The sequence below is a fragment of the Corythoichthys intestinalis genome, chromosome 15 (genome assembly GCF_030265065.1).
Source record: "Corythoichthys intestinalis isolate RoL2023-P3 chromosome 15, ASM3026506v1, whole genome shotgun sequence".
Lineage (NCBI taxonomy): Eukaryota > Metazoa > Chordata > Actinopteri > Syngnathiformes > Syngnathidae > Corythoichthys > Corythoichthys intestinalis.
Genome location: NC_080409.1, coordinates 6,275,880 through 6,300,849, shown reverse-complemented (window position 1 = coordinate 6,300,849; position 24,970 = coordinate 6,275,880). Strand labels below are relative to the sequence as shown.

The 24,970-nt window shown below is 39.0% G+C and overlaps 1 protein-coding gene across 12 annotated transcripts in view; it reads left to right on the top strand.

The window, feature by feature from the left end:
* fgfr3 (fibroblast growth factor receptor 3) overlaps positions 1-24,970 on the top strand; it is a 148,810-nt gene that overhangs the window by 8,591 nt on the left and 115,249 nt on the right. For all 12 annotated transcript variants that reach the window (XM_057860208.1, XM_057860207.1, XM_057860206.1 and 9 more), the window contains exon 2: positions 13,006-13,154. In XM_057860208.1, coding sequence (XP_057716191.1) covers positions 13,061-13,154 — 94 coding nt within the window. In that variant the 5' untranslated portion in view covers positions 13,006-13,060. The remainder of the gene's footprint in view (positions 1-13,005; positions 13,155-24,970) is intronic.

Here is a 24,970-nt window from a genome sequence, read left to right as displayed (position 1 = left end):
GATGTTTAAACGATATATCGTTCAGGCCTAGTAGGGGGGGGGGGGTTTGTCAAGACGATCTAAATTACCGATGTAACTGAATTCATAATATAATGCAAATAAGTTGCTGAAAAGTTGGTGGGGACAATTTGAGCATCTTGAAAAGTTGGTAGTATTGTGTCCCCACCGTTCCTATGCAAACCTACGCCCTTGGAATTGATGTCAGAAGCATCAAAAGAGCTTTCTTCGCCCCTACCAAAATGGCCTAGGGTCGCATGATGATAGCGGTGACGTTCTCACCAAAGTCACAAATGAAGTCACAACGAGCTTAATTCTCAACCGATATTTCAGCTGCTATTTACTCAGCGGCTGCCATTGACGCACTTGACGTCCAATCTATCTGAAGCGGGAAGGCTGATGCCGAATACATTTTTTGGGCTCTGCATACCCTGGCACGCCTCTATCTGAACCCGCTTTAACCTTTGTCTTGTGGTAGAAATGAGCCCATATTTTTTGCTAGATAATTAAATTTGATCTATAAAATAACGTGGCCTGAAAATAGTAAAACCTTTGCAGTATATGGTTTTTGGGTCAAGAATGACCCCTTTCAAGTTTGAGTATGTCAAAAGTAGAGCTGAAATGAATTTTCGAGCAACTCGAGTAACTAAAGTTTGAAAACTGATCCGAGCAATTTTATTCTCCTCGAGGAATCGTTTAATTTTGCAAGCATCACGTAGACTTTTAATGCGGGACAATGCGCTGACGTCACGTGCGTAGAGAAGCAACAATACCTGAGTGCAGCCGACAGCCGCTACAAACTATGCCGACATTGCTAAAAACTACGCCCGCATTATGCTACGGTGGTAGCAGGTAGCCTCTGATGCGTCTCATAGATATCATATGTACGATATAGAACTAGATGCGAAATGATAGACTCGGCGGCATTCATAAACAGCCGCCATCTTAAAGCAGTAGACTTCTCAGCGCTAATAAAAAATATTAATGTGACTGTCCCTTGCTCGCGTAACGTTAGCCCTGCGGAGGGCTAGGTTTTTTTAATTAATTATGACGACTGTCGATGTGTGGCTAACGTGTCTTACATTCAGGCTTTATTTAATCTGTAAAATCATAGCGCTGTAGCGTGATGAGGGTGTAAAATAAAAACATAAAGGTAACTGTCAACTTTAGCTCAGTAGTCGTTGCTGGATAAAACACCAAGTTGCACTGGTCCCTCATGTGCTCCAATACAGCAGGTAGGTATCATACATTTATTTTGAACACTGCAAAAACGCAAAATCCTGTGAGGACTTTGACTCAGGAATTTAGACTAACTGAAAACTTAACTAGAACTTAAAAATAGCTTGGCACAAATGGAAATCAATTAAAACACGTGAGAAAAACACCAAACTTTTAAGTGATGTGTGTTATCAAGTGTAATGACATTTTAGGTAAAAAATAAGATTTAAAACAAAAAATAATAATAAGATTTTCAGTCCAATACTCGAGTACTAAAATATTCGATAGATGCAGCCCTAGTCAAAAGTACCATAGATTTTTGCAAACGAAAATTTGAAAACCGCTCAATTCTTACGCCAACACAATAGGAGAGTTAAACATTCTTCCACTTTTTCTCCACGTTCCAGCGTGCCACTTTAGAATTCGGCGTCATACCGAAGTGACAGACGAGCGCATCAGCTGATTGCTATCTACTTTGACCCCGGGGTGCGTTTGATTGATCAACCGTCAGGAGGAGGAGTTGAAAGGCGAAAGCGCACCTGATTCAGTCATGTTTTATTCACTGTGGCCGTCTTTGATGCTCACCAGTATTTTAGCATGGCAAACACGTTGTGCTTTAGCCGTCACCAACAGCGATGTGAAACAACTCTACACAGGGAAGGAACCGTGCGCGTTTGCTTTCCGCTAACGATGATCCGACCGTCAATTCACCGCTCATGTAGACGTCTGGTTATTTAATGCTCTTTTACTTTTAATTTGGGCTTCACATTTTAACTGGAAATGTGAATTTTAAATTGCAAAAATCAAGTGCTGAGAGAAGTTGGACATCGAATATACTATAAATTAGGCCTGAGCGACATTGGAAAAAGCCATCATTGCGATTTTTGAGGGGTTTGCGATATATATTGCGATATTATTTTGTAGTATTAAAACTTTTTTTCACCAGGTAACTTGAATAACAATGTTTGGAATAAGCCTGAATGATCTTGGAAAAAATTAACATGGCAATATACTGTATATTGCCAAGGCGCCACACTTACCGTATCGGCCCTAATATAAGACGGTGTGTTCTGCATTGAACTAAGACTGAAAAAGAGGGAGGTCGTCTTTTATTCGCGGTCTAGACATTATACCCATTCACGACGCTAGATGGCGCTAGATATCATTGAAGCGATGTTCTGTCATGACACATCTCAGGTACTCTCTCCATTCACGACGTTTGATGGCACCAGATATCATCGAAGTGATGTTCTGTCATGACAGATCTCAGCAACTTTCAGGTTTAACATGTTTGCATTATTTTATTGCAATGTTTTTTCTTATTCAGATATGTTTCAAGACTACAGTTACAGTTAGACTTCACTTTGATGGTTAATGCAGTTATTGCAATTTTGTTGTTTTAGCACAATAGATTGGTTTATTTACATTTCAAAAACCAGAAGCCATGTGATTGCACTTTAGTTTACATATTTAAATGTTCAGATATTAAGATTTGAATGATGCAAAATAACATGCCTTTCTCTCAAGTATGTTGTTATAATCATTTGTTTCGGATGTACTGTAATTATTCTCTGTATAAAAATTAATTTGGTGTTCAGAAAGTCTTTTTTCAAACTTGAGTCTTGAAAAAGAGGGGTCGTCTTATCATCAGGGCCGTCTTGTATTCGGGCCAATACGGTACTTATTGCATTGGTTGCACTGGTACACCTAACTTTTTTCTTAAAGGGAACCCCGGACTTAAAGACTTGTAGGCTCTAATAAGCCACAATTGTTCTCTTTTACTAAAATATGTCATTAGAAACACACAACATATTGCCATTGATTTAAAAATATTTAGTACATGTTTTGACCTACGGAGGGCGCCATGTTTTAAGCACGCAATGGACGCTCGGGGTGATGACGTAGATTGTCACTGTCACTCTAAGAATACTACCGGGTTACTGCAATTCCTTCTACACAGCATTACATCCAACACATGCGCTCATCAGTTAGAAGCAGTGAGTACTCATTATTTGTGTTCTTATTGAGTCATTTATTAGCTTTTCATCACCTCAAAATACTTTTTGCATGTGTTTCCCTCTCATACTTTTTTAAGCAGTGTGTTTACTTGTGGTAGCTTTAAAAACGATTGTTGATCTGTTGACCACATTAGTCACATAGCATAAATCACCCTTTTTTGATTTGACTACGTTTATGTTTTTTCTTAAGGCATCTTTAGTATGTTCTGTCTGTATGCATCTAAACAAAACAAGCTGAAAGCACGCGGTAGTACTTTGGGTGTCAAATTGGCCTCTTGTTGGACATTTCATTTATTGAATTTGTGAGAAGATTGATTATTTTTTTTAACATAATGACTTTGTGTCAAATTTGGCGATCATTTTGTGCAGGGTTTTTCTTTAAATTTGACATAATTTGAGATGTAAACATGACAGAAACTGCACGGTTAAGGTTAATGCAACCAAGCAGGTTTAATGATGAACAATATAATATATATTCCTCCAAAATTGAGTGTAAAATTCTGAGATATGCGCATTAGGCCAGTCTTGGTTCTGATGATGCTGCAGGCATAAAAATGAAGCCTGTTTAAAAACATGCTGTCCAAATGAGAAGAAATTTGAATGTGTTTTAGCTTGCTAGCTTTGAATATATATATATATATATATATATATATTGAATTTGAGGAGGAAAAAAAAAAGATTTTTCTAATTTCAAAGGGTTCAGTTAATGCATGTGTGAAACTCATGGGGTTTGGTACCTTTAGCAAGGTTAAGAACCACTGCTCTAGGTACTTCGCGATACGATATGAATTGCAGAACAAAGGTTACGATAACGATTATCTCACGATATGGGGATACAACGATTATCGATGCATTGGTCAAGAAATCGTCCTTAGATATTCTAGAAAACAACTAATAAACTGAAAAACAAGCTTCTGTTGTGAATTGGATTGAGTTCATCACTAATAGACATCCAATCCATTTGAACTGTGAGGCAAGGCAAGGCAAATTTATTTATATAGCACAGTTATACACAGGGCAATTCAAAGTGCTTTACATCACATGAAGAGCATAAAAATCACATTTAAATCAATACAACGTAAAAACCAAGACAATCAAAATCGGAAATAAAATTATACATAAAAATCGCATTTAATAACAAATAGAATAAAAAATAAATAAATAAAAATAAAACAAAAACTACTTCTACTAATAATAATTGAAATCAGCAATGGAGATAAGCACAAGAGGAATAGAAAGCAAGTAGATTGAAATATATAGACAGTTATGGATATGCAGTGCTAAACAAAAGCGTTTTTAGCCCTAATTTAAAAGAGCTAACAGTTTGAGCATACTTCAGACGTTCAGGTAACTTGTTCCAAAGGTGAGGAGCATAATAACTAAATGCTGCCTCACTCTGCTTGGTTCTTGTTCTTGGAACATGCAGAAGACCGGTTCCAGACGACCTTAGGGGTCTAGATGTCTCATAGGAATCTAACAAATCAAGCATGTATTTTGGTCCAAGGCCATTAAGTGTTTTGTAGACGAGCAGTAGTATTTTATAGTCTATCTTTTGACTCACTGGAAGCCAGTGTAGCGATTTCAAAACCGGTGTAATGTGGTCCAGCTTCCTTGTATTTGTGAGGACTCTGGCTGCAGCATTCTGTACTAGCTGCAGCTTCCTGACTGATTTTTTATCAAGACCCGTAAACATACCGTTGCAATAGTCCAATCTGCTGAAAATGAATGCATGCATAAGTTTTTCCATGTCTTGTTGAGTCAGAAGCCCCTTAATTCTGGTTATATTTTTTAGGTGGTAATAAGCTGATTTAGTGACGGACTTTAGATGGCTATCAAATTTTAGGTCTGAGTCAATAATTACGCCAAGGTTTCTGACTTGATTTGTAGCTGCAAGTGACATTGAGCTAAGTTTCCTGCTTATCTTTGACCTTTCCTTTTTTGGCCCAAAAATGATCACGATCACCTCTGTATTCTCCACATTTAACTGGAGAAAATTCTGGCACATCCATTCATTGATTTGATGAATGCATTTACTCAGGAAGACTAAGGGACTATAATCATGTGGGGACACAGAAATGTACAGTTGTGTGTCATCTGCATAGGCGTGATAGGAGATGTCATACTGTTCCATTATCTGAGCTAAGGGAAGCATATAGATGTTAAATAAGAGTGGTCCAAGAATTGACCCATGAGGGACTCCACGGTTCGTTCTGATTGATGGTTTCCGATTGACACAAAGAAATCCTTATCATGTAAATAGGATGTGAACCACTGAAGTATAGTGTCAGTAAGCCCTACCCACTGTTCCAATCTGCTGAGTAGTATGTTGTGATCAACCGTGTCGAATGCGGCGCTGAGATCCAATAGTAACAGAACAGATGATTTGCCTGCATCGGTATTCCGACGAATATCATTTAGGACTTTGATAAGCACGGTCTCGGTGCTGTGTTGTGGCCGAAATCCAGACTGAAATGAGTCAAAAAGATTGTTTTGCATCATGAAAGTCTGGATCTGTTCAAACACAACCCTAATTTTCCCCAGGAATGTCAGATTTGATCGAGGGTGGAACGAATGTTCTTTCGCTGCCATCCCTCCCACTTCAAACGGATTGAGCGTCTATGGCCGTCAGTGGCACCCAAAGCTAGGCAACGAGGTAATTTTGGGGCATTTCAGATCATTACCTTGTTGATTTTCAGTCATTTCCTGTTGACAGGGAGTGACCTGTTGACAGGAAGTGACCCTGGAATCTCCCAAATGAATATGCTGTGACTCAGACTCAACAGGAAGTGACCTGTAAATGCCCTAAAATGAACAGAAAGTGACCTGTAAACAGTGTTGTTAATAACAGCGTCAGAATATAACGGTGTTACTAACGGCGTTGTTTTTTTTCAGCAGTGAGTAATCTAATTAATTACTTTTCTCATCTTGGCAACGCCATTACCGTTACTGAGGATGGAAAGGCATGCGTTACTATGCGTTGCTATATTGGTTGAATGACGCGATAAAAGTCTGAGGGAGACCGACTCACCGAGATGACAGAGCAGAGCAGGAGTGGGGAGGAGGCAAAAAAGTTGTGACGCAGAGCAAACTCGATGCTAGGTGGCTCCAATAATACCTGACTGTAGCCGATAGCCTACAAACTACGCCCACATGATATGGTAGATATGGTAGACATGGTAGATATCACATATATATAGAACTAGATGTGAAATGACAGACACGGGAGCGTTAGCAACATGTACAGTATAGGAACTAGATGCGTTAGTAAACAGCCGTCACCCTAAAGCAGTAGACTTCTTAGGAAGGCTCTGTTGTAGAGAACCTTCCTAGTGAACCTAAGTAACTTTTTATCTAAAATACTCCTAAATCGGCAAAATCTTGACTTGAATCTATCTTTAAATGATGAAACAGTTTTAAAACTTCCCAATGTCAAAAGTAGACAGAAGGGAACTAATGCAATAATGGGAGCAATTTTAACAACTTTTAACGGTTGATTCAGGGTAAAGGGTAAATTAGGGTAAAGAACTGGGCTTGGGCCAATTGTCCCAAAAACCTTTTACACTTCAAATAGTGTGACTTAAGTTTTTTATTTTTATTTTAGGGGGAAAAAAAAAAAACATGAAAATTATCACCAGTTACTTTGCCAAGTAACTAATTACTCTTACATTTAGGTAACTGAGTTACTAACGCAATTCCTTTTTGAGAGAAGTAATTTGTAACTATAATCAATTACTTTTCTAAAGTAAGATTAACAACACTGCCTGTAAATGCCCCGAAAATTGGAACGATTGACTGTGAATGCTCTGGTTTGGAACGAACAAACGTTCATTCGTTATACTGTATTATCACACCCCAAGTCACCAGGGGAGGGGATCAAACCCACAACGAGTTGGGAGACGACAACTCTACCACTGACGCATTCGGCCCCTCATGCCAGTTCCTGTTGATGTATGGGCATTCCCTCTCTGGTCAACCAAAAAAATGGCTGTTAAAAGTCACGACAATGAGTGCCTGCCTGTATTTCCACATGGTTTCTGCTTAAATTCTTAATTGTGCGCCCCCAGGACTGTTTTTTCCTCCCTGGTTGTGTACATAGCCAAAAAGTCGCCTCGACCGCGAGGCGCCGACCAGCCAGCGCTCGCGCGTTAAAGTTAGCGAGCAAGAGTGAAAGCGAGGGTGAGAGTGTTCTTTGCTCCCGCACAGAAGCGTGTATTGTGCGTCCGCGGATAGTTACGCTAACACTGCCTCTTTTCTTTTCCAGTCGGCCGCTGCCACACGCTCGTCTGACGATAACGCGAGCCCTTCATGTCGGTCGCGGCGCCGGCGGGGTGTTTACGCAGCGGTGTTGAAGGCGGCCCCTGAGGGTTTTAAGCTGAGACCGCACACGGAGACGCACTAACCTTTTTCAGCGTCAGCCTAGCGCGTCAGCAGAAATCCCGACCGCCGGTCACTCCTGCGTTAGAAAAACACGCACGCCAATGGAAAAACACAGCTATTTTACAAATCCATACGTCGAAATCAGTTTTCAGGGAGTAAGTTAATGTTGAACTGTTTGGATCCATTGATGGCCAATCTGTCTGGACTGGCAGCAACCCACTGATCAATGGATTGGATGTCCAGCAGCGTCAACAGCAGATGCTTCAAGACGATGAAATAATCTTTTAAAATGGGTTAAGAAATAAGCTAGTTTTGACTTCATTTGAATGTCAATGCATTAGGGATGTCCCGATCACATATTCTTGCACCCGAATCCAGGTCAGTCACATGAGTTCGAGAATCTGTCAATACTGAGTCCCGATCCGATACGGAGAAAAAAAAAAATATATATATATATTTTTAACAAAAGTTCCAGACATGTTACTGTCCCACTGTGCCACCTGCAGAATGTTTTAAACAAGCAGAATGTAGAAAAATGCTTCGCTTGGCTTTATTAAATGCTTCATTAAGATAGTCCACTCCAAACTACACACGCTTTGATGCTCACATTGCTGAGAACAGCATCTCACTTACAGAATGAGTTGCCAAAGCACACTTAGGCAAGTTTAACGATGATTGATACATTTGTGCCTTTGATCGTGGAGCTAGCAAGCTTCTATGGTAAGATCAAAGCTACAAACCTGTTAATCATAATCAAGTACCAAACACAAGCGAGACAGTTTGGCCTCACTGCTTAGCAGAATGGAGGGTGAAAGGCTGTGGCGCTTTGAATATGAAGCAAATAATGAAAAACATAATTGTGTAAATTAAAAACACGATCCTTTTTACCCGATTCCGATCCTCTGGAAAATGGCGCGATCGGCCTGATTTCCGATCATGTGATCGGATTGGGACATCCCTACAATTCATTGAATTTGATGGGAAGGTCACCACTACCAATATGGCCCCCCGGAGGTCGTGTTTTAGGGTAGATGAAAGGTCTTTTCGTGCTTTGGCTGTGAAAAAGTGTTTTTTTTTTTTTTTAACAAAAGTCTCTGGAAAAACAAGCAAACTCTACTCAGGAAGGCCAGCGCCGGGATTGAATCCATTATCCTAGAACTATGAGGTGGACGTGCTAACCACTGTCCCACCACCGTACTGCCTTGTAACTCATGTTCAAACAAGAATAACGTAGAAAAATTTAGTAAATGCTTTATTGTGTGAGTCCACTCAAATTCACTCACACTTCGACGCTCACGCTGAGTTGCCACAGAACACTTCAGACTGTGTACCAAACTAACGATGATTAACACATTTGTGCCTTTGAGGGTACAACTACGGAGGCTTCTCTGGCCAGATCAAAGCTGTCAATCATTTTTAACTTTAAGTACCAGACCCCAGGCCATGTCTACATGTATCAGGGTATTTTGGCCTTTCGTCCACACGCAAACGCACAATTAGGGCAATGAAAACGGGGGTTCTTAAAAAACTCCATCCAAAATGAAGATGTGCGAATTCTGCGTTTGTGGCGCCATCATGTGGACACTGATAACCAAAGATTTAACTATGGAAACGTCACTCACTGACTGCGACAAACTTTGCTCCAAAGTCACACATGAGACCAATGTTTTATTTACATCATTTACGTTTAGTTCTAATTAGACCGGGGCTTTTTGCTTCCATTTATTTACAGACTCTATCAGTGCTTCATATTGAACAACAAATTTGAAGGATAGGGGTACTGTGGACAATTATTTTCTGCGCATTGCTATGAAGGTACTTAAAAAAGCTTTTTTTTCTCCAAATGTGTTGTGTAGATGTAATTATTTTTTCAGGACGTATGGCGGCGGGATCCTCGGTTTTAAAAAACCCTGCCGGGTATAGACATGGCCCCAGCTGTACTGGTGACAAAGAAAAATAGTTTGGTTGCACTGCTTAGCAAGGGGGGGTGGTAAGAGAGCAGAAAAACATAAATATATTTTTATGTTTATGCTAATTAAATTATGCAAATTAAAAACTAGAGGTCGACCGATATAGGATTTTCAAATGCCGATACCAATACCGATATCTAAAAAAAATTCAGCCGATTGATGATATCCAAAGCCGATTTTGTAAGCCGATATTTGAGGCCTATATACTTTTTTTTTTTTTTTTTAAAACATGTAGATTATGAAAGGCAATTTAAAAAAAAAAAATGCGTCAACAGCTTCAAATTTACAAAGATGACCTGAGACTTAAAGGATTAATTCGGTCTAGTGCTACCAAACGCAGCACTTCTTTTTATGATTATACACAGTCAGCAAGAACAGTTGATTATTTTCAAATAAACCCTACCAGGACGTCACGACGAAATGTAAACAAGTGAGAGTTTAAGAGGATGCTCACCATGCTAAAGCTAATCCTAACGCGAATGCTACACTCATGCTACAAGTTACATTTAGAGTGTAAGGATTACTCAGTAAACACTTTAAAAAGCTAAAGCAACATTGCATATTTTCTTATTCAAGATTAAAAAAAAAAAATCTTACAATATTTTAGTGCTGCAACGATTAATCGATTAACTCGAGTAAATCGATTAGAAAAAAAGATTGGAATTACATTTTGCAGCTTCGAGTATTCATTTAATTAAAGTGGCGTTGTAATGGTTTGTTTTGAAAGTGTTGCATTTAGTTTTATTAATTTGGGTGGATACACTGCCCTCTAGTGGCAACAGTCAATATGACATAACTCTTTTCACATGGCTGAATCCAGGTGCCCCCTGTTAAGACCAACATAAGCTAAGTTTCTGTTTGCGCTAACGTTACTTTAATACTTTAATGCATTCGTAATTTAGTTTATTGGTGTATTTAGCCGTTTTTTGTGGGAATATGTGTTAGAACTATTCGTTGAAGCATTGAAGAACAAAAAACCCGTTAGCATTTTATAACATTTAAGCTAGCAGACTTTTGCTATGTAAGTTAGGCAGTTCTTCCTTTGTTGTACTTATAGTAGATCCTCCTTGATTTTTTCCATTTGAGGCTCAGTTTAGGTATTTTAATTTTTTATGTTCCTTATCCGATTAGTCGATTATTCGAACAAATCAGTTTATCGATACGACTACTAAAATAATCGATAGGTGCAGCTCTACAATATTTACAAAACAGGCAAACCTGAAGCTTCATGTAGCAGCCTCCCTTCACGCTGCTGTAGGGTCCTTTCGGGGTCCTACCATCAGTCAGCGGCGGCCACAGTTGATTTCCGATCACATGATCGGATCGGGACATCCTTACTAAAAGGAGTATTGCTACTAGAGGCATGCAAAATTTCCGATTCTTAGATTATTCGCAATCCGGCCGTGGAAGATTCGAGAACGATTCACAAACATCCAAATTCCGATTATTGAATTATACCAGGTAAAGCGGAAATAAAACAGTCAGCGCGGTCTTCGGGACACAATGAGGAACGGACCGAGAGTAAATATCATGTTCAACTCCTGCCGCTAGATTAAAAAAAAAAAAAAAACAATAATACCTGACTGCAGCCAACAGCCGCTACAAACAGCGACTAGTTGCTAGTTGCTACAAACATACGGCAACATACGGCTATAGTAGATATCACATATATGTAGAATTAGATGTGAAATGACCGAAGACAGCAGCATTAGAACATGTACAAAGAACTAGATGCGAAATGACAGACTTGCCGGCACCAGTAAACGGCCGCCATCTTAAAGCAGGAGACTTCTCTTGAAGGCTCTGTTGTAGAGAACCTAATTATTTTTTATCTAAAATACTCCTAAATCGGCAAAATCTTGACTTGAATCTACCTTTAAATAATGAAATAGTTTTAAAACTTTGACATGTCGAAAGTAGACAGAACGGAAATTAAGGAATAACAGGAGCAATTTTAATAACTTTAACGGTTCATTCACAACATTAAAAGAATGAATGTAGTTTAAAGCTGCTGATACAGAATGGGGATTTGAGTATTTTATTTACTAGAGCTGGGAATCTTTGGGCACCTAACGATTCGATTACGATTACGATTCAGAGGCTCCGATTCGATTATAAAACGATTATTGATGCACCCCACTCCTTTTTTTTTTTTTTTTTTTTTTTAATTTGTTTTGTACATTAGTTCCAAAATTGTTCAAAAATCCTCTCAGGCTAAACCAAACTACTATTTGAGTATCAAGTTAACATATAGCAGTAAACAAATATACAAAAATAACAGTAAATAAAAAACTCCAGTCCCCATTCTATATCAGCAGCTTTCAACTACTTTCAATTAATTTATGTTGTGAATCAACCGTTAAAGTTGTTAAAATTGCTCCTGTTATTCCATAATTTCTCTTTTGTCTACTTTCAACATGTAAAAGTTTTAAAACTATTTTAAAGATAGATTCAAGTCAATATTTTACCGATTTAGGAGTATTTTAGATAAAAAGTTAATTAGGTTCGCTTGGAAGGTTCGCAACAACAGCCTTGCAGGGAAGTGTACTGCTTTAAGATGGCGGCCGTTACTAACGCCCGCATCTAGTTTTTTGTAGATGTGCTGGTAACTATACCGAAGCTATAATGCATCTAGTCCTATATAAATGATATCTACCGTAACATAATGTGGCTTGTAGCAGCTTTTCGGCAGGAGTCAGGTATGTTGTTGTTTTTTTTTTAATCTCGTGGCATGAGTTGAGCTAGAGCCGTGAGTTGAGCATTGGCGTTACCCGAGGGGCCGGGTAATGAGAAGCATGATGTTTAGCTACTCTCGCTCCGTCCCTAATTGCATACCGAAGACCGCGCGGCGCGCTGAGTGTGTGTACTTCTGCTTTACTTGGCATATTTCAATAATCGGAATTTGGATGTTTGTGAATCGTTCTCGAATCTTCCACAGCCGAATCGCGAATAATCTAAGAATCGGAAATTTTGCACACCTCTATTATTTACTGTCTTTAACTGTTAACCTGGTACTAAAATAGTAGTTTGGTTTAGCCTGAGATCATTTTTGAACAATTTTAGAACTAATTTACAAAACATTAAAAGTGTGTGTGTGTGTGGGGGGGGGGGGGGGGGGGGGCTGCATCAATAATCGATTTATAATCGAATCGGAGCCTCTGAATCATAATCGTAATCGAATCGTTAGGTGCCCAAAGATACTAGACGTCTGATTCATTTGAAGTGGGAGGGATGGCAGCTGCCACCCTCCCACTTCAAATGGCTCGGGCGTCTACTAGTTATAAACTCGTGTCAATTCACAGCAGAAAAATGATTGGAGGCCACGCAATTGGATGTCCATCACTGTCCGTCGCACTGAAAAAGTTATTATGCTAAATATACTAACATTAAGCTAATACTTTACACACATTCGGTTTTTCTTCCAGGTGGGCCGCAGGGACACCATGCGGCTTCCGGGCAACGCCTGAATCGCTCGCCGGGATGACGGCGGCGGCGTGGCTTTCGCTCTGGCTCGCCTGCGTCCTGATGCTCGGATGCACGGCGGCGGCCAGGCTGCCCGTCGCCGAGCCCACAGGTAGGAAGCTCTTCTCTAACTCGTTGCGTCATCGGTCGACGGCTACAGGCGTTCGATCATTTTGGAGTGGGAGGGACGGTGGCGACCAGATGGATTGGACGCCTGTCGCCTTCGGTGGCAGTCACTGAGTAAATAGCAGATGCTCCGACATTGATAAAATAATTTTTTAAAGATCTGTTGAAGTTATTACTTCTTTTTATCATTTAGACGTCCAATCCATTTGAAGTGGGATGTTTGTTCATTCCCTGCCAAGCCTTCCTCTTCAAATCGGTTGGACGTCTATCATTGTCAATGGCTGCCACTAATCTTTTAAAAAACAATGTAATTTAGTTATCACTTCATTTAAATGACAAGTTACAGTGGTACCTCTTCCTATGACATTAATTGTTTCTGGAAGTAGTCTAGTAACCCTAAAATTTTGTAAATCGAGATGCGTTTTACATGTAAAGTGGAATGAAAAAGTATCTGAACCTTTTATGATATCTCACATACCTGTAAAAAATCACCATCAAATGTGATCTGATCTTTGTCAAAATCACACAGATGAAAAAACAGTATAGGCTTCAACTAAAACCACCGAAACATTTATAGTTTTTTTTTTCATATTTTAATGTGGATAGTATGCAAACAATGACAAAAGGGGGAAAAATAAAAAAGTGAACCATCACATTTACAATTTTGTGGACCCCTCCTTTGGCAGCAATAACTTGAACCAGACGCTTCCTGTAGCTGCAGATCAGTCTGGCACATCGATCAGGACTAATCTTGGCCCATTCTTCTCGACAAAACTGCTATAGTTCAGTCAGATTCCTGGGATGCCTGGCATGAATCGCTGTCTTTTGCAAATGCCACAGCATCTCAATGGGGCTCAAGTCTGGACTTTGACTTGGCCACTCCAGAACGTGTATTTTGTTCTTTTGAAGTTGATCTACTTCTGTGTTTTGGATCATTGTCTTGTTGCAGCATCTGACAGACGGCCTGAGGTTTTACTGCAAAACATCCTGATAAACCTTTGAATTCATTCTTCTATTAATGATTGCAAGTTGTCCAGGCCCTGAGGTAGCAAAACAGCCCCAAATCCTGATGTTCCCGCCACCATGCTTCACGGTGGGGATGAAATGTTGATGTTGGTGAGCTGTTCAATTTTTCCTCCACACATTACGATGTGTGTTACTCCCAAACAATTCCACTTTGGTTTCATCAGTCCACAAAATATTTTGCCAAAACTTCTGTGGAGTGTCCAAGTGCCTTTTTGCGAATATTGAATGAGCAACATTGTTTTTTTAGAGAGCAGTGGCCGCCTCCGAAGGGTCCTCCCATGAACACCATTCTTGGCCATAGTTTTACATATAGTTGATGTGTGCAGAGATATCGGACTGTGCCAGTGATTTCTGTAAGTCTTAAGCAGACACTCTAGGGTTCTTTTTTTACCTCTCTGGGTATTCTGCGCTTAACTCTTGGCATCATCTTTGGTGGACGGCCACTCCTTGGGAGAGAAGCAACAGTGCCAAACTCTCTCCATTTGTGGACAACTTCTCTGGCTGTCGATTGATGAACATCCAGACTTTTAGAGATGGTTTTGTATCCTTTAATACCTTTATACAAATCAACAATCCTTGATCGCAGGTCTTCAGACAGCTCTTATAACCGAACCATGAGGCACATCAGACAATGCATTTCATCAAGAAAGTTCTTACCAGGTGTGTTTATAGTGGCCAGGGCAGCTCTAAACCACTCATCAGTGATTGGGCGCACACCTGATTTAAATTGTTTGGTAAAAAATGGTTTCAACTGCTCTTTAAGTCTCCTTAGGCAGAGGGTTCACTTACTTATTTTTTCCCCTTCTGTCATTGTTTGCATGCTACCGTCAGTAAAATAAACCTATAAATGTTTGGGTGGTTTTAGTTAAAGCAGACACTGTATTTACACACCTGATTAAAAATTGTTCGGTAAAAATGGTTTCAAATGCTCTTTAAGTCTCCTTAGGCAGAGGGTTCACTTAGCTATTTTTCCCCCTTATGTCATTGTTTACATGCTACCGTCAGTAAAATAAACCTATAAATGTTTGGGTGGTTTTAGTTAAAGCAGACACTGTATTTACATCTGTGTGATTTTAACAACGATCAGATCATGTTTGATGGTGATTTTTTTGCATCTGAACCAAAAGGTTCAGACACTTTTCCATACCACTGTAAGTAGCGGTACCACTGTGTTGGCTTTGATGAGAACGTCGACCCTACCAACTTGGCTTCCCTGAGGCCATGTTGGTAGGGTCGAAGAATCATCACGAGTAAAGGTCTAAAATGTTATAAGCAGGAGGCTGGCAGTGAATGAACGTTTGTTCATTCGCTGCTAGCCATCCCTCTTCAAGTGGATTAGACATCTAGCTCTGTTAATGGCAGAAAATGAGTGTCTGACCAAGACGACCCGACTTACGTAATTTCTACTGTACGCCGGAGTCTCGTCCGCCATATTGTCTCCAGTCATTTTTATTTATTTATTTTATTTTTTTAATAATGTTGACTTTTGTTTTGTGATGCATTATTTTATTTTGGCGCAATAAGCAAAGAGCATGTAGAACTTCCACGCACAAGTAAGACGGCATGTACACGCGAACAAGAATGTATTTGCGCGCAGTAAGAAGTCTTGCAGCCGAGTGAGAGAGAGAGGGGATAGGTTGCAGTTGCAAGCCTGCGCGCACATTTGTTGGTTGTGAAGCATCCACAGAGGCAACTCCTTTTGTACTGTTTATTGTGCGTTTTCAATTGTGGTCAAATACTTATGTGATTATTTTTTATGATGTGCGGATCGTAACTGATACATTCTAATCGCTTGTTTAGATTGTTATTGCTGTATCAGCAACTAGTTATAAACACAAATTTGAATCGCTGTTATTAGAGCTGAAACTGATTTAATGTCATTCTGCAAGTGTTGATGTCATGAGCAGCTGAATAAAGTCAGCAAACCACACGGATGTCTGAAATGGTCATGTCGGAGCTTAGCTTGCTGTATAGCTAGGATTAGCTCCAACGTCTTGGCAAGGAAAGTACAATGACGTACAACACATGTTTTTGGACAGTTATTTTGAGATTTATTGGGTATTTAGGGGTACTTAAAGAGTCAATTCTGACTTCCACAGAAATTCGGTTTACATCACCAGCGTAGGAGCTAGTGCTGCAACGATTAATCGATTAACTCGAGTATTTGATTAGAAAAAAATATTCAAATGAAATTTTGTTGCTATGAATATTTGTTTAATTAAAGTGGTGTTGTAATGGTTTATTTTGAAAGTGTTTGCATTTAGTTTTATTAATTAGGGTGGCTACACTGCCCTCTGGACTGCGTCATTTCACATGGCTGAATCCAACTGCTCCCTGTTAAGACCAACGTAAGCTAAGTTTTTGTTTGAGCTCATGTTTTTTAATGCACTCATAATTTAGTTAAATGGAATATGTGTCTGAACCATTTGTTGTTGAGCACTGTAAAAAAAAAAAAAGTTAGCATTTTATAGCATCTAAGCTCGCGGACATTTGCTATGCAAGTTAGCCAATTGTTCTTTTGTTCTTTTGTTGGACTTAGATCGTCATCTATTTATTTATTTTTTTAATACCGTTTGAGGCTCAGGTATTTTAATTTTTCATGTTCCTTATCCGATTAGTCGATTATTCGAATGAACTAGTTCATCAATTAATCGACTACTAAAATAATCGATAGCTGCAGCCCTAGTAGGAACGGAACTCTTCGTAACCCAGGAACTACCTGTATATGTTTTTATTTTTATTTTTTTATGTGGTATTGATACAGTATGGGCACAGACGATGTTGGAATCTGTATAGGGAGCCAAAAAATGAGTGAAGTAAAACGAACAATGTAACCGGCGAATTATTACTTTGTGTATATCTTACCAGTCACACCAGCAGTTTTACGTGTGTAAAAGGTTATCACTGTAGCTTTACTTTTACTTGAGTAGATACTTTTTTGAGTTGGTGAACGTCAGCCAATCAGACAAGAAGCAGAAGCATGGCATGGATTTAATTGCTTTAGTCAGGCTTTGCTGAGCGTTTTCTCCCTCCTTCTTTTTTTCTTGTTCTTTGGTGTCCCTGAGGCGGTGAAACAAGCAATCCAAAGTAAACGCGGGACGTGTTTGCTTTAATCACTCGGCATTGTGGGGAAAAAAAAAAAAAAAACATTAAAAAAAACACAAATGCGGTGGAGTCATCTTTTTGTTTGAGGTCAGTGCCAAAGTCTTTGTGTTGCTTTTGCTTTCATGTCGAGCGAATGTGTGTGTGTGTGCGTGTGCGTGTGTGTGCTGGAGACGTGACAAACTCAGCACATTGGTTTTGTGGGCGGAGCAGTAGGGCTGCCACAATTAATTGATTGTCAAATTCCTTGACACAATTTTCATAGTGGATTAATGGTTTTAACATTAATGACCTAAAAATGTTTTTTTTTTTTTTTTTTTTTTTAAATCCTCTTTAAAGTATCAATTCATTTTTAACATTTAATTTGTATTTATTCATTTTAGTTTGTTTTTATACTTTTTTTTTCAATATTATGAAAACCATTGAATATTCTGTATTCTATAAAATTTCTATTTCTGTAAATATAAAATGTTTTTCAAATGTTTCATAATTGCAAATGTTGCTGTCTAAAACGACTAATTTTCTCGCAATTAGTCAGCTGACTATTTCAACAATAAGTCGACTTATGTAATATAATTATTTATTTATTTATTTATTTATTTATTTATTTATTTTTACTAATTTAGCAATGAAATTTTTGTATATGCTCATTAATTCACAAACACATTTCGGAACACTTAAATTCTTTATTAAAGTACAAATAAACACATAAATAACAATAATAAATCACAAATAATCAATGAGGTGAAATGAAGATAGTACTAACTGGTGCAAAGAATGGAATGTAAACAGATTCAGAACACTGCGCCTTTCCAACATGATTCAAAACAATTCTTAAAAAAAAATATCTAGCATTAATATTATAGTATAATTCTATGCATAATAGTATAATATTAAAATATTAATATAATAATAACTATTCATTGCCAATCAGATTTTTCATAAAGGGTGTCATTTTAAAGCTATTCTTGGTGTACAATCTGAATTCTGAAGTATGTGGGATTAACTCCGGAAATCGTTATTTATATGACGAACATGACGTGCTTTTATTTTGAAATGTTCACCAGAAGTACGTTCGCTAAACCGCTATCCGGAAGCTTTACACTCTGCAAAAAAGCACTTTTTGTCATTGCATGTGGTGTCAGTAATAGATTTTTTTTTCTTTTGCAAATGCTGTTAACCATCGATTTTTCATGTTTGCAAGTTTGCGTTTTGAAGAAGACTGCCAATGTTTTATAATAGGCTAAAGTAGGTTGTCTTTTTTTCCCCATTAGCCTCAATGTAGCAATGCTAACGTGTACAGTAAATTCTACGACTTGTTGATGACCAAAAAACATCTGTGAAAGGAACTGGAGTCTCATATGCCATCAACACGCAATGTATGCGCACTCGCGGCAATAAAACGCAGCCGTGAAAATTACCACCCTCATTTTTATTTCCCGTGCTATAAATAGACTCATTGCATATAGCGACAGGCTTAGTAACCTCAATAAAACATGTCGTTAGTTAGTTAGTTAAATGGACTTACAATCTGCCAGGTTGTTGTCTCCCGTCGTCTTCAAAAATTACAACTGGGTGACGGCGTTTTAGGTGTTCATTCACGGCTGACATACAGCCAAGCTTGGCATTGAAGAGACAGGACACAACAGTGTTCGCTCCTTTGTTTCGTTGAAATAAGTCAATGTTTTGGCCACTCCGGTGCGCTTTTTTTGCTTTGTATATATATATTTTTAACCCTTCATTAGCCGTAGACGGGATTTTGTGCTCGTCGACGCATTTACGTCATCGATGACATTGACTACGTCGACTAGTCGAGACAGCTTTAGTAAACCGTACCTTATTGTACCTAGCAGTATCTTATCGTTTATTTCATTTTATTAATATGACCGTTCTGCCCTTTGGAGAAACGTGTATTTGATTGTAATGTTGACTCTTGTTTTGTGATGCATGCTTTTATTATTTTGGTGCAGGAAGCGTAGAGCATGTAGTACGTAGGCCTGTCGCGATAACAAATTTTAGTGTGCGATAATTCATCTCATAAATTATTGCGATATGTGATATTATTGCACCCACCCCCCAATTTTTTTTAAACCAATTTACAATAACACAGTGAGAATACAGTATATATTAATAGATCAAGTATATCCATTTAAACGCGATAAGAAATCACAACTAAAAACAATAGAACATGCCTCTTAAGTAAAAGACAACAATATTAATACCGCACAGAAACACAGAATAAATAAAATGTGTTTTTCAAGAAAAAAAAAAAGACAATTGCAGTTACTACCTAAAGCATTTAGGCAAATGAAAACTTTTCCCCTCAAAGCTTCTGCAATGGTGTTCCATAGGGATGCAACGATACAGTTAAGTCACAATAACTGTTTTTTTTTTTTTTTTTTTTTTTTTTTTTTTTTTTTTGTGCAAACGAGCAAAAACTAAATTGCCATCATATAAACATGCATTTTAGTGCATAATATCTATGTGCTTACTTCTTACTGATCTGAACAAATTTAGTATAAAAGTGCTGAGAACAATCTTTACTGTTTGTAAAGTGAGGCGGGGCACACTGTTGATTGCTACAGCTCTCTTAGCAGCTAGGTTTACTACATGAGCGAGACATCCTATTTGTGGTCCGAATCCATCTGTGTCACGTACTGAATTAACAATATTTGCAGCATTATCTATAGTCACTGGTATGGATTGATTTTGCCTTCTTTACTTCCATTTAGCCGTGGCGGTTTATAATTCATCGATGTAGTATATGGACTACGTGTCCCATAATCACTCTGGGCTCACGTAGCCAATGGGATGGGACGTAGCACATCTAGTTTGCTATTTCATGATATCCAGTGTGTGCGCGCATTAAAAAAGTTAGCAAACGCCACAGAAGTCACGTCTGCTCATTACTGCACAACAGCAGCATATGACAATCGACTTTCATAAACAGGACAAGTTTGAAGCACAGCGCTCTTAAATTGCCACCCAGATATCTGGTGTTGTGCCGAAAAATAGCCGCCCCGCGTGAAATGTCACCCCTGACGGGAGCGCCCACACGTCAACAACACCGGCACGCCGGAGATGGTCCCCAGTCAATCCGGCGCACACACGATGAAGAGCGCATTTGCGCCCACAAAGAAATAGCGTAGCCGAGTGAGAGAGGGGAAAGATTACAGCTTAGCTTGCTGTTTGGCTAGGACTAGCTCCAACGCCTTGGCGAGGACAGTACAATGACATACAGTATATGTTTTTGGATAGTTATTTTGAGATTTAGGGAGTATTTAGGGGTACTTAAAGGGTTAATTCCGATTGACGTGGAAATTCGGGTTACGTCGCCAGCGTAGGAATGGAACTCATTCGTACCTGGATCCTGTTTAGATGTATTTTATCAAATAAATCAAAAGATAAAACTTATGAAATAAAATAAAATATTCTCTATAATTATCTACAATGATTATTGATTTTTTTAAATTAATTTGAGGCAAGCAGATTGAACGCCTCTTGTCGTTATTGGCGTCCACCAATCCGTTTCTCCATTTTTGCCGTCGGGCAGATGGACAAGCAGTGGGAATAAAGTGAGTGTTGTTTACTAGCAGATGGCTCCATTTCCTACCGACGCGTGTGTGCGTCGCTGGGTCATTAAATTCAGGTTGGCGCTAAAGAGAGACGCGTCCTTGAACGCAGCACGTAGTCTGACGGCGACATCGGCCAAATGACTTACCGGTCCCTTTCACCATTCGCTAAATACTAGTGTTGTCACCATACAAAAATTTCCAAGTAGATATTAACACTGGCAAAAATACTCAAAAAGCATTTTTAATACTACATGTATATATATATATATATATATATATATATATATATATATATAAACTATTATTATTTTGTTATGATTAACACTTTCAGTGACCTTGACAATAATAGAGATCCAATCATCGTTATGGTGTGAACAATATATCAAAATGGTGATATATATCGCGATACTTTGTATTCCAAAAGGTTATCGATTTGCTCCTGCCAAAAATTGATATATCGTTTTAAAAAAAGGTGTCACTATTTGAAAAAAAACAAAAGAAAAACCAAACAAACAACAGGTTGATACCTTATCTTACCCACTAGAATATCGTCGATGTCTCTGCCATTGCCGGCTCTAGATATCCAGTTAATTTTGAAATTCAAAATGAATTGGACGTTTATCACCATCAGTGGCACTCAAATATGAAAAACTTCCCGGTTTGGGGGGCATTGACAGGTCACCTCCTGTTCATTTTGAGGCACTTTCTATTCAGGAAGGGACAGAAAATCAACAGGAAATGACCTGAATTGACCCAAAATTAACACATTAGTGCAACTGATAGCCTTAAACATCTGACTCGTTCATCATTGGTTCATTCGCTGCCATCCTCCAACTTACATATATATACCAGTGATAAACACATTTCAATTTACAGCTGTCTATTAGTTGAATTGAAAAGTATCGTAGAATGATGTCCTGACCCATTTTGTCAATCATTGTTATATCGCCATATTGTGAGATCATTGTTATTGTGAGTCTTGTATCGCAAACGTATTGTATCGTGAGCTACCCAGAGGTTCCCTGTTACACGCCGCCACTGGCAGAGTTGATTTATGTTGGTACACATCCTGTTTAATTTTGGTGGGTTCCTTTTGTTGCTCTGTGTTCACCTTTGCCAGTCTTGTCTTGCCTTCCCCTTAATCACCTTAGTGCCTACACCTGTGTATCGTTAGCCCTAGGCTTTATAGTCCGCTCTCATTCCTTGTCTTGTGCCAGTGTGTCTTTCTTGCGAAAGAAGCTGCAGGAAGCTTATACACCGTCTTCAGTAAGTTTGTTGGTCATGTTTTTTCCCCCCAAGTCTACATTGCATCTTATGTTGTTACTTTGATTTCTTTTGGACTTTAAACCTGGCCTGTGTTACATTCCAGTAAAATAAAAGTCATTGAAAACCGCATTTGTATGATCGTCTCTTACATTTGAGTCCAGCTGTGTGTTCCCCAACATGGCCGCCCTGTTTTCGTACTACTGCCATGAATTAAAATGAGTTCATCACTAGTAAACGTCCAATCCGTTTGAGGTGGGAGGTTTGTTCGTTTTCTGCCAACTGCCCCACTTCAAATGGATTAGACGTCTACCAGTGATGAATGTTTTTCTGCATTTGTTTGCATTTTCCCCCCCCACGTTATTCTCAGTTGATCACATTTTTGTGGTTTTCATGGTTTTTCTATTTTTCGTTTTTCAGTTTTTCATTTTTGTTTCCTGGTGTTTTTCCAATTTAATGTGACGTTGTTTTCCTAGTATTTTTTTAAAAAATTGTTTTTCTGTTTTCTCTTTGTTGTTGCTGTTTGCGCAATTTTTTTTTTCTCCAAATTTTTTTTTACATATTTTTTTTCTGTTTGTATGCTGCCAGCTGTCCTGCCTTCAAATGCAGGGTTTTCCCTAGGATTTTTTGAAGTTGTGGTGGTGGGCTGCATCGGAGTCGGACAGCCTCACCATGTCGTGCCACGGCATTTTTTTTTTTTTTTTTTCCCACATTTTTTTCCCAAGCAAAACCATATATATTTCATTACCCAGGCTAATGTCGTAGCTCTCAGCTAGAGTACATGTACGTAAAATGCGTAGCTTGTTACAGCTACTTTACCCTACGTAATATGACGTTTTTTTCTCGTAGCAATCGTACGGCCTACATCTCTTAGTCCAGGGGTCGGCAACCCAAAATGTTGAAAGAGCCATATTTGACCCCCCAAAAAAACAAACTGATACACTATGTCTGGAGCCGCAAAAAATTAGAAGCCTTGTAATGAAAGCAACACCGGCAGTATGTATCTATTTTAGCCTACTATCAAAATGACTAATTTGGCTACATACATAATTAGCCTTCATCATTAAATGTTTATTTTCCCTACAGTGGATTCTATAGAGAATGACGAATGACGCACCACGTGAGTACTCTGTTGTACAATGCCACCTCAAGTTTTTCATTACACTATTAATGAATTGAATGTTTAGGTCATGTTTGTCCTCCTTCAGAAACCATATTAAAACAAAAAATATATTTTCCTCCCCCATCTTTTTCCATTTTCAAAAATCTTTTAAAAAGCTCCAGGGAGCTCTAGAGCCGCGGGTTGCAGACCCCCATTGTAGTCCTTCTTTCTCCTTTTAGTTGGTTCTAATATAGGTGTGGGCAAACTATTCCACAAAGGGCTGCTGTGGGTGCAGGTTTTTGCTGCAACCCATCAAGAGGACACCTTTTCACCAATCTGGTGTGTTATACGTGCAATCAGCTGATTGCAGTCAGGTGCTTCTTGTTTCCAGTGAAACCTAATTGGTTAAAAGCTCTGTGCTGGATCAGTTGGAACAAAGACCAGGACCCACTGCGGCTCTCGAGGACCGGTTTGCCCACCCCTGTTCTAATACGTACTACATTACCACAACAATAATACTCCTTCTGTTAACGGACCCATTTCAAGGAGAAGGAAAATTCTAATAGCTGTGTAAAGAGTTGTACTAGTTTCGGTGAAAATGTGCAGTTTTTTGTTGTTGTTCGTGAACTACATTTCCACACAAACGCACATCGAGGTACCATTAACTTGAGAAGGAGAGGTATGAGAGTCATTTTTCGAGCGTCCGAGAGCTCGTGAAAAAAAATGCATTTATCAAAGTTTCGTCAGCCGTGATTGCGTAGATCCGTCTGCCGAAACAGCCTGATAGCACAGATATAAGTACGCCTGCACCTCGATAGCGCGGCGGCGCTCAAGGCTCTATTTTGGGCCGCGTCTCTCGGCGCAAATTAATTTGAACTTGGTATGCCGTCCACCGCTCACTTTCGCCAAAAAGTCCAATCCAAACCACTGTAATGCCCATGATATGGAGAAGGAGGTGAGTCGGTATTGGCTTACCCACTGTATTGTATAATAAAAACAATAACAAAATAACGGGCTGCCGCAACATGCGACCGCTATCTCTCGCTACCTCGCTCGTTCTCCCATTCTTCCTACTGGCTTCCCCCTGTGTCACAACTCCTCAACTCCTCAGTCTGATAGTCTCTTAAGGGGGCCGTGCTTAGTTATGGACATTACAATACACAATGAATGGGTTGCCGCCTGAACCCTTCACACTCTGCTGCTGCCAGTTTGAAACGACCTTAAAAAAAAAAAAAAACATCTCATTTGCAAGGCATGGCGGCTTTTATTTTGGTGTGGCCGTGCGCCACAATCTCTTATTTGTAGGAGAAACCCTGAAATGGATTGTACGTCTCCTTGTGGCAGATTCATTTAAAATCAAAGCAAAAGGATAATTGGACGCCACATGATTGGACGTCTATCCGCTTCAATAGTACTGAAAGAGCTTAATTTGTAAGTGTTTTCAAATGTAATTGTCATTGAATCCCCTTAAAAATGCACTTAATGTAAAGTAAAATGACTGATTTAAAACAAAATACTCAAGTTACACTGAAAAACGACAAGAGTAACCATAATTTATAACTGTGTCTAAATCAAACTCATGTCTGGATTTGGAAAAAAGCGCAACTGAAGAGTCTAGTTGCATTGTCGAAATCCTCGCGGCCGATAAAAAGTGTAGACGAGTGACGCCGAGGGAAAGTTGGCCGTCGAGATGAAGCCAATTACGCCGGCAAAATAAAATTCCATGGGAATTTT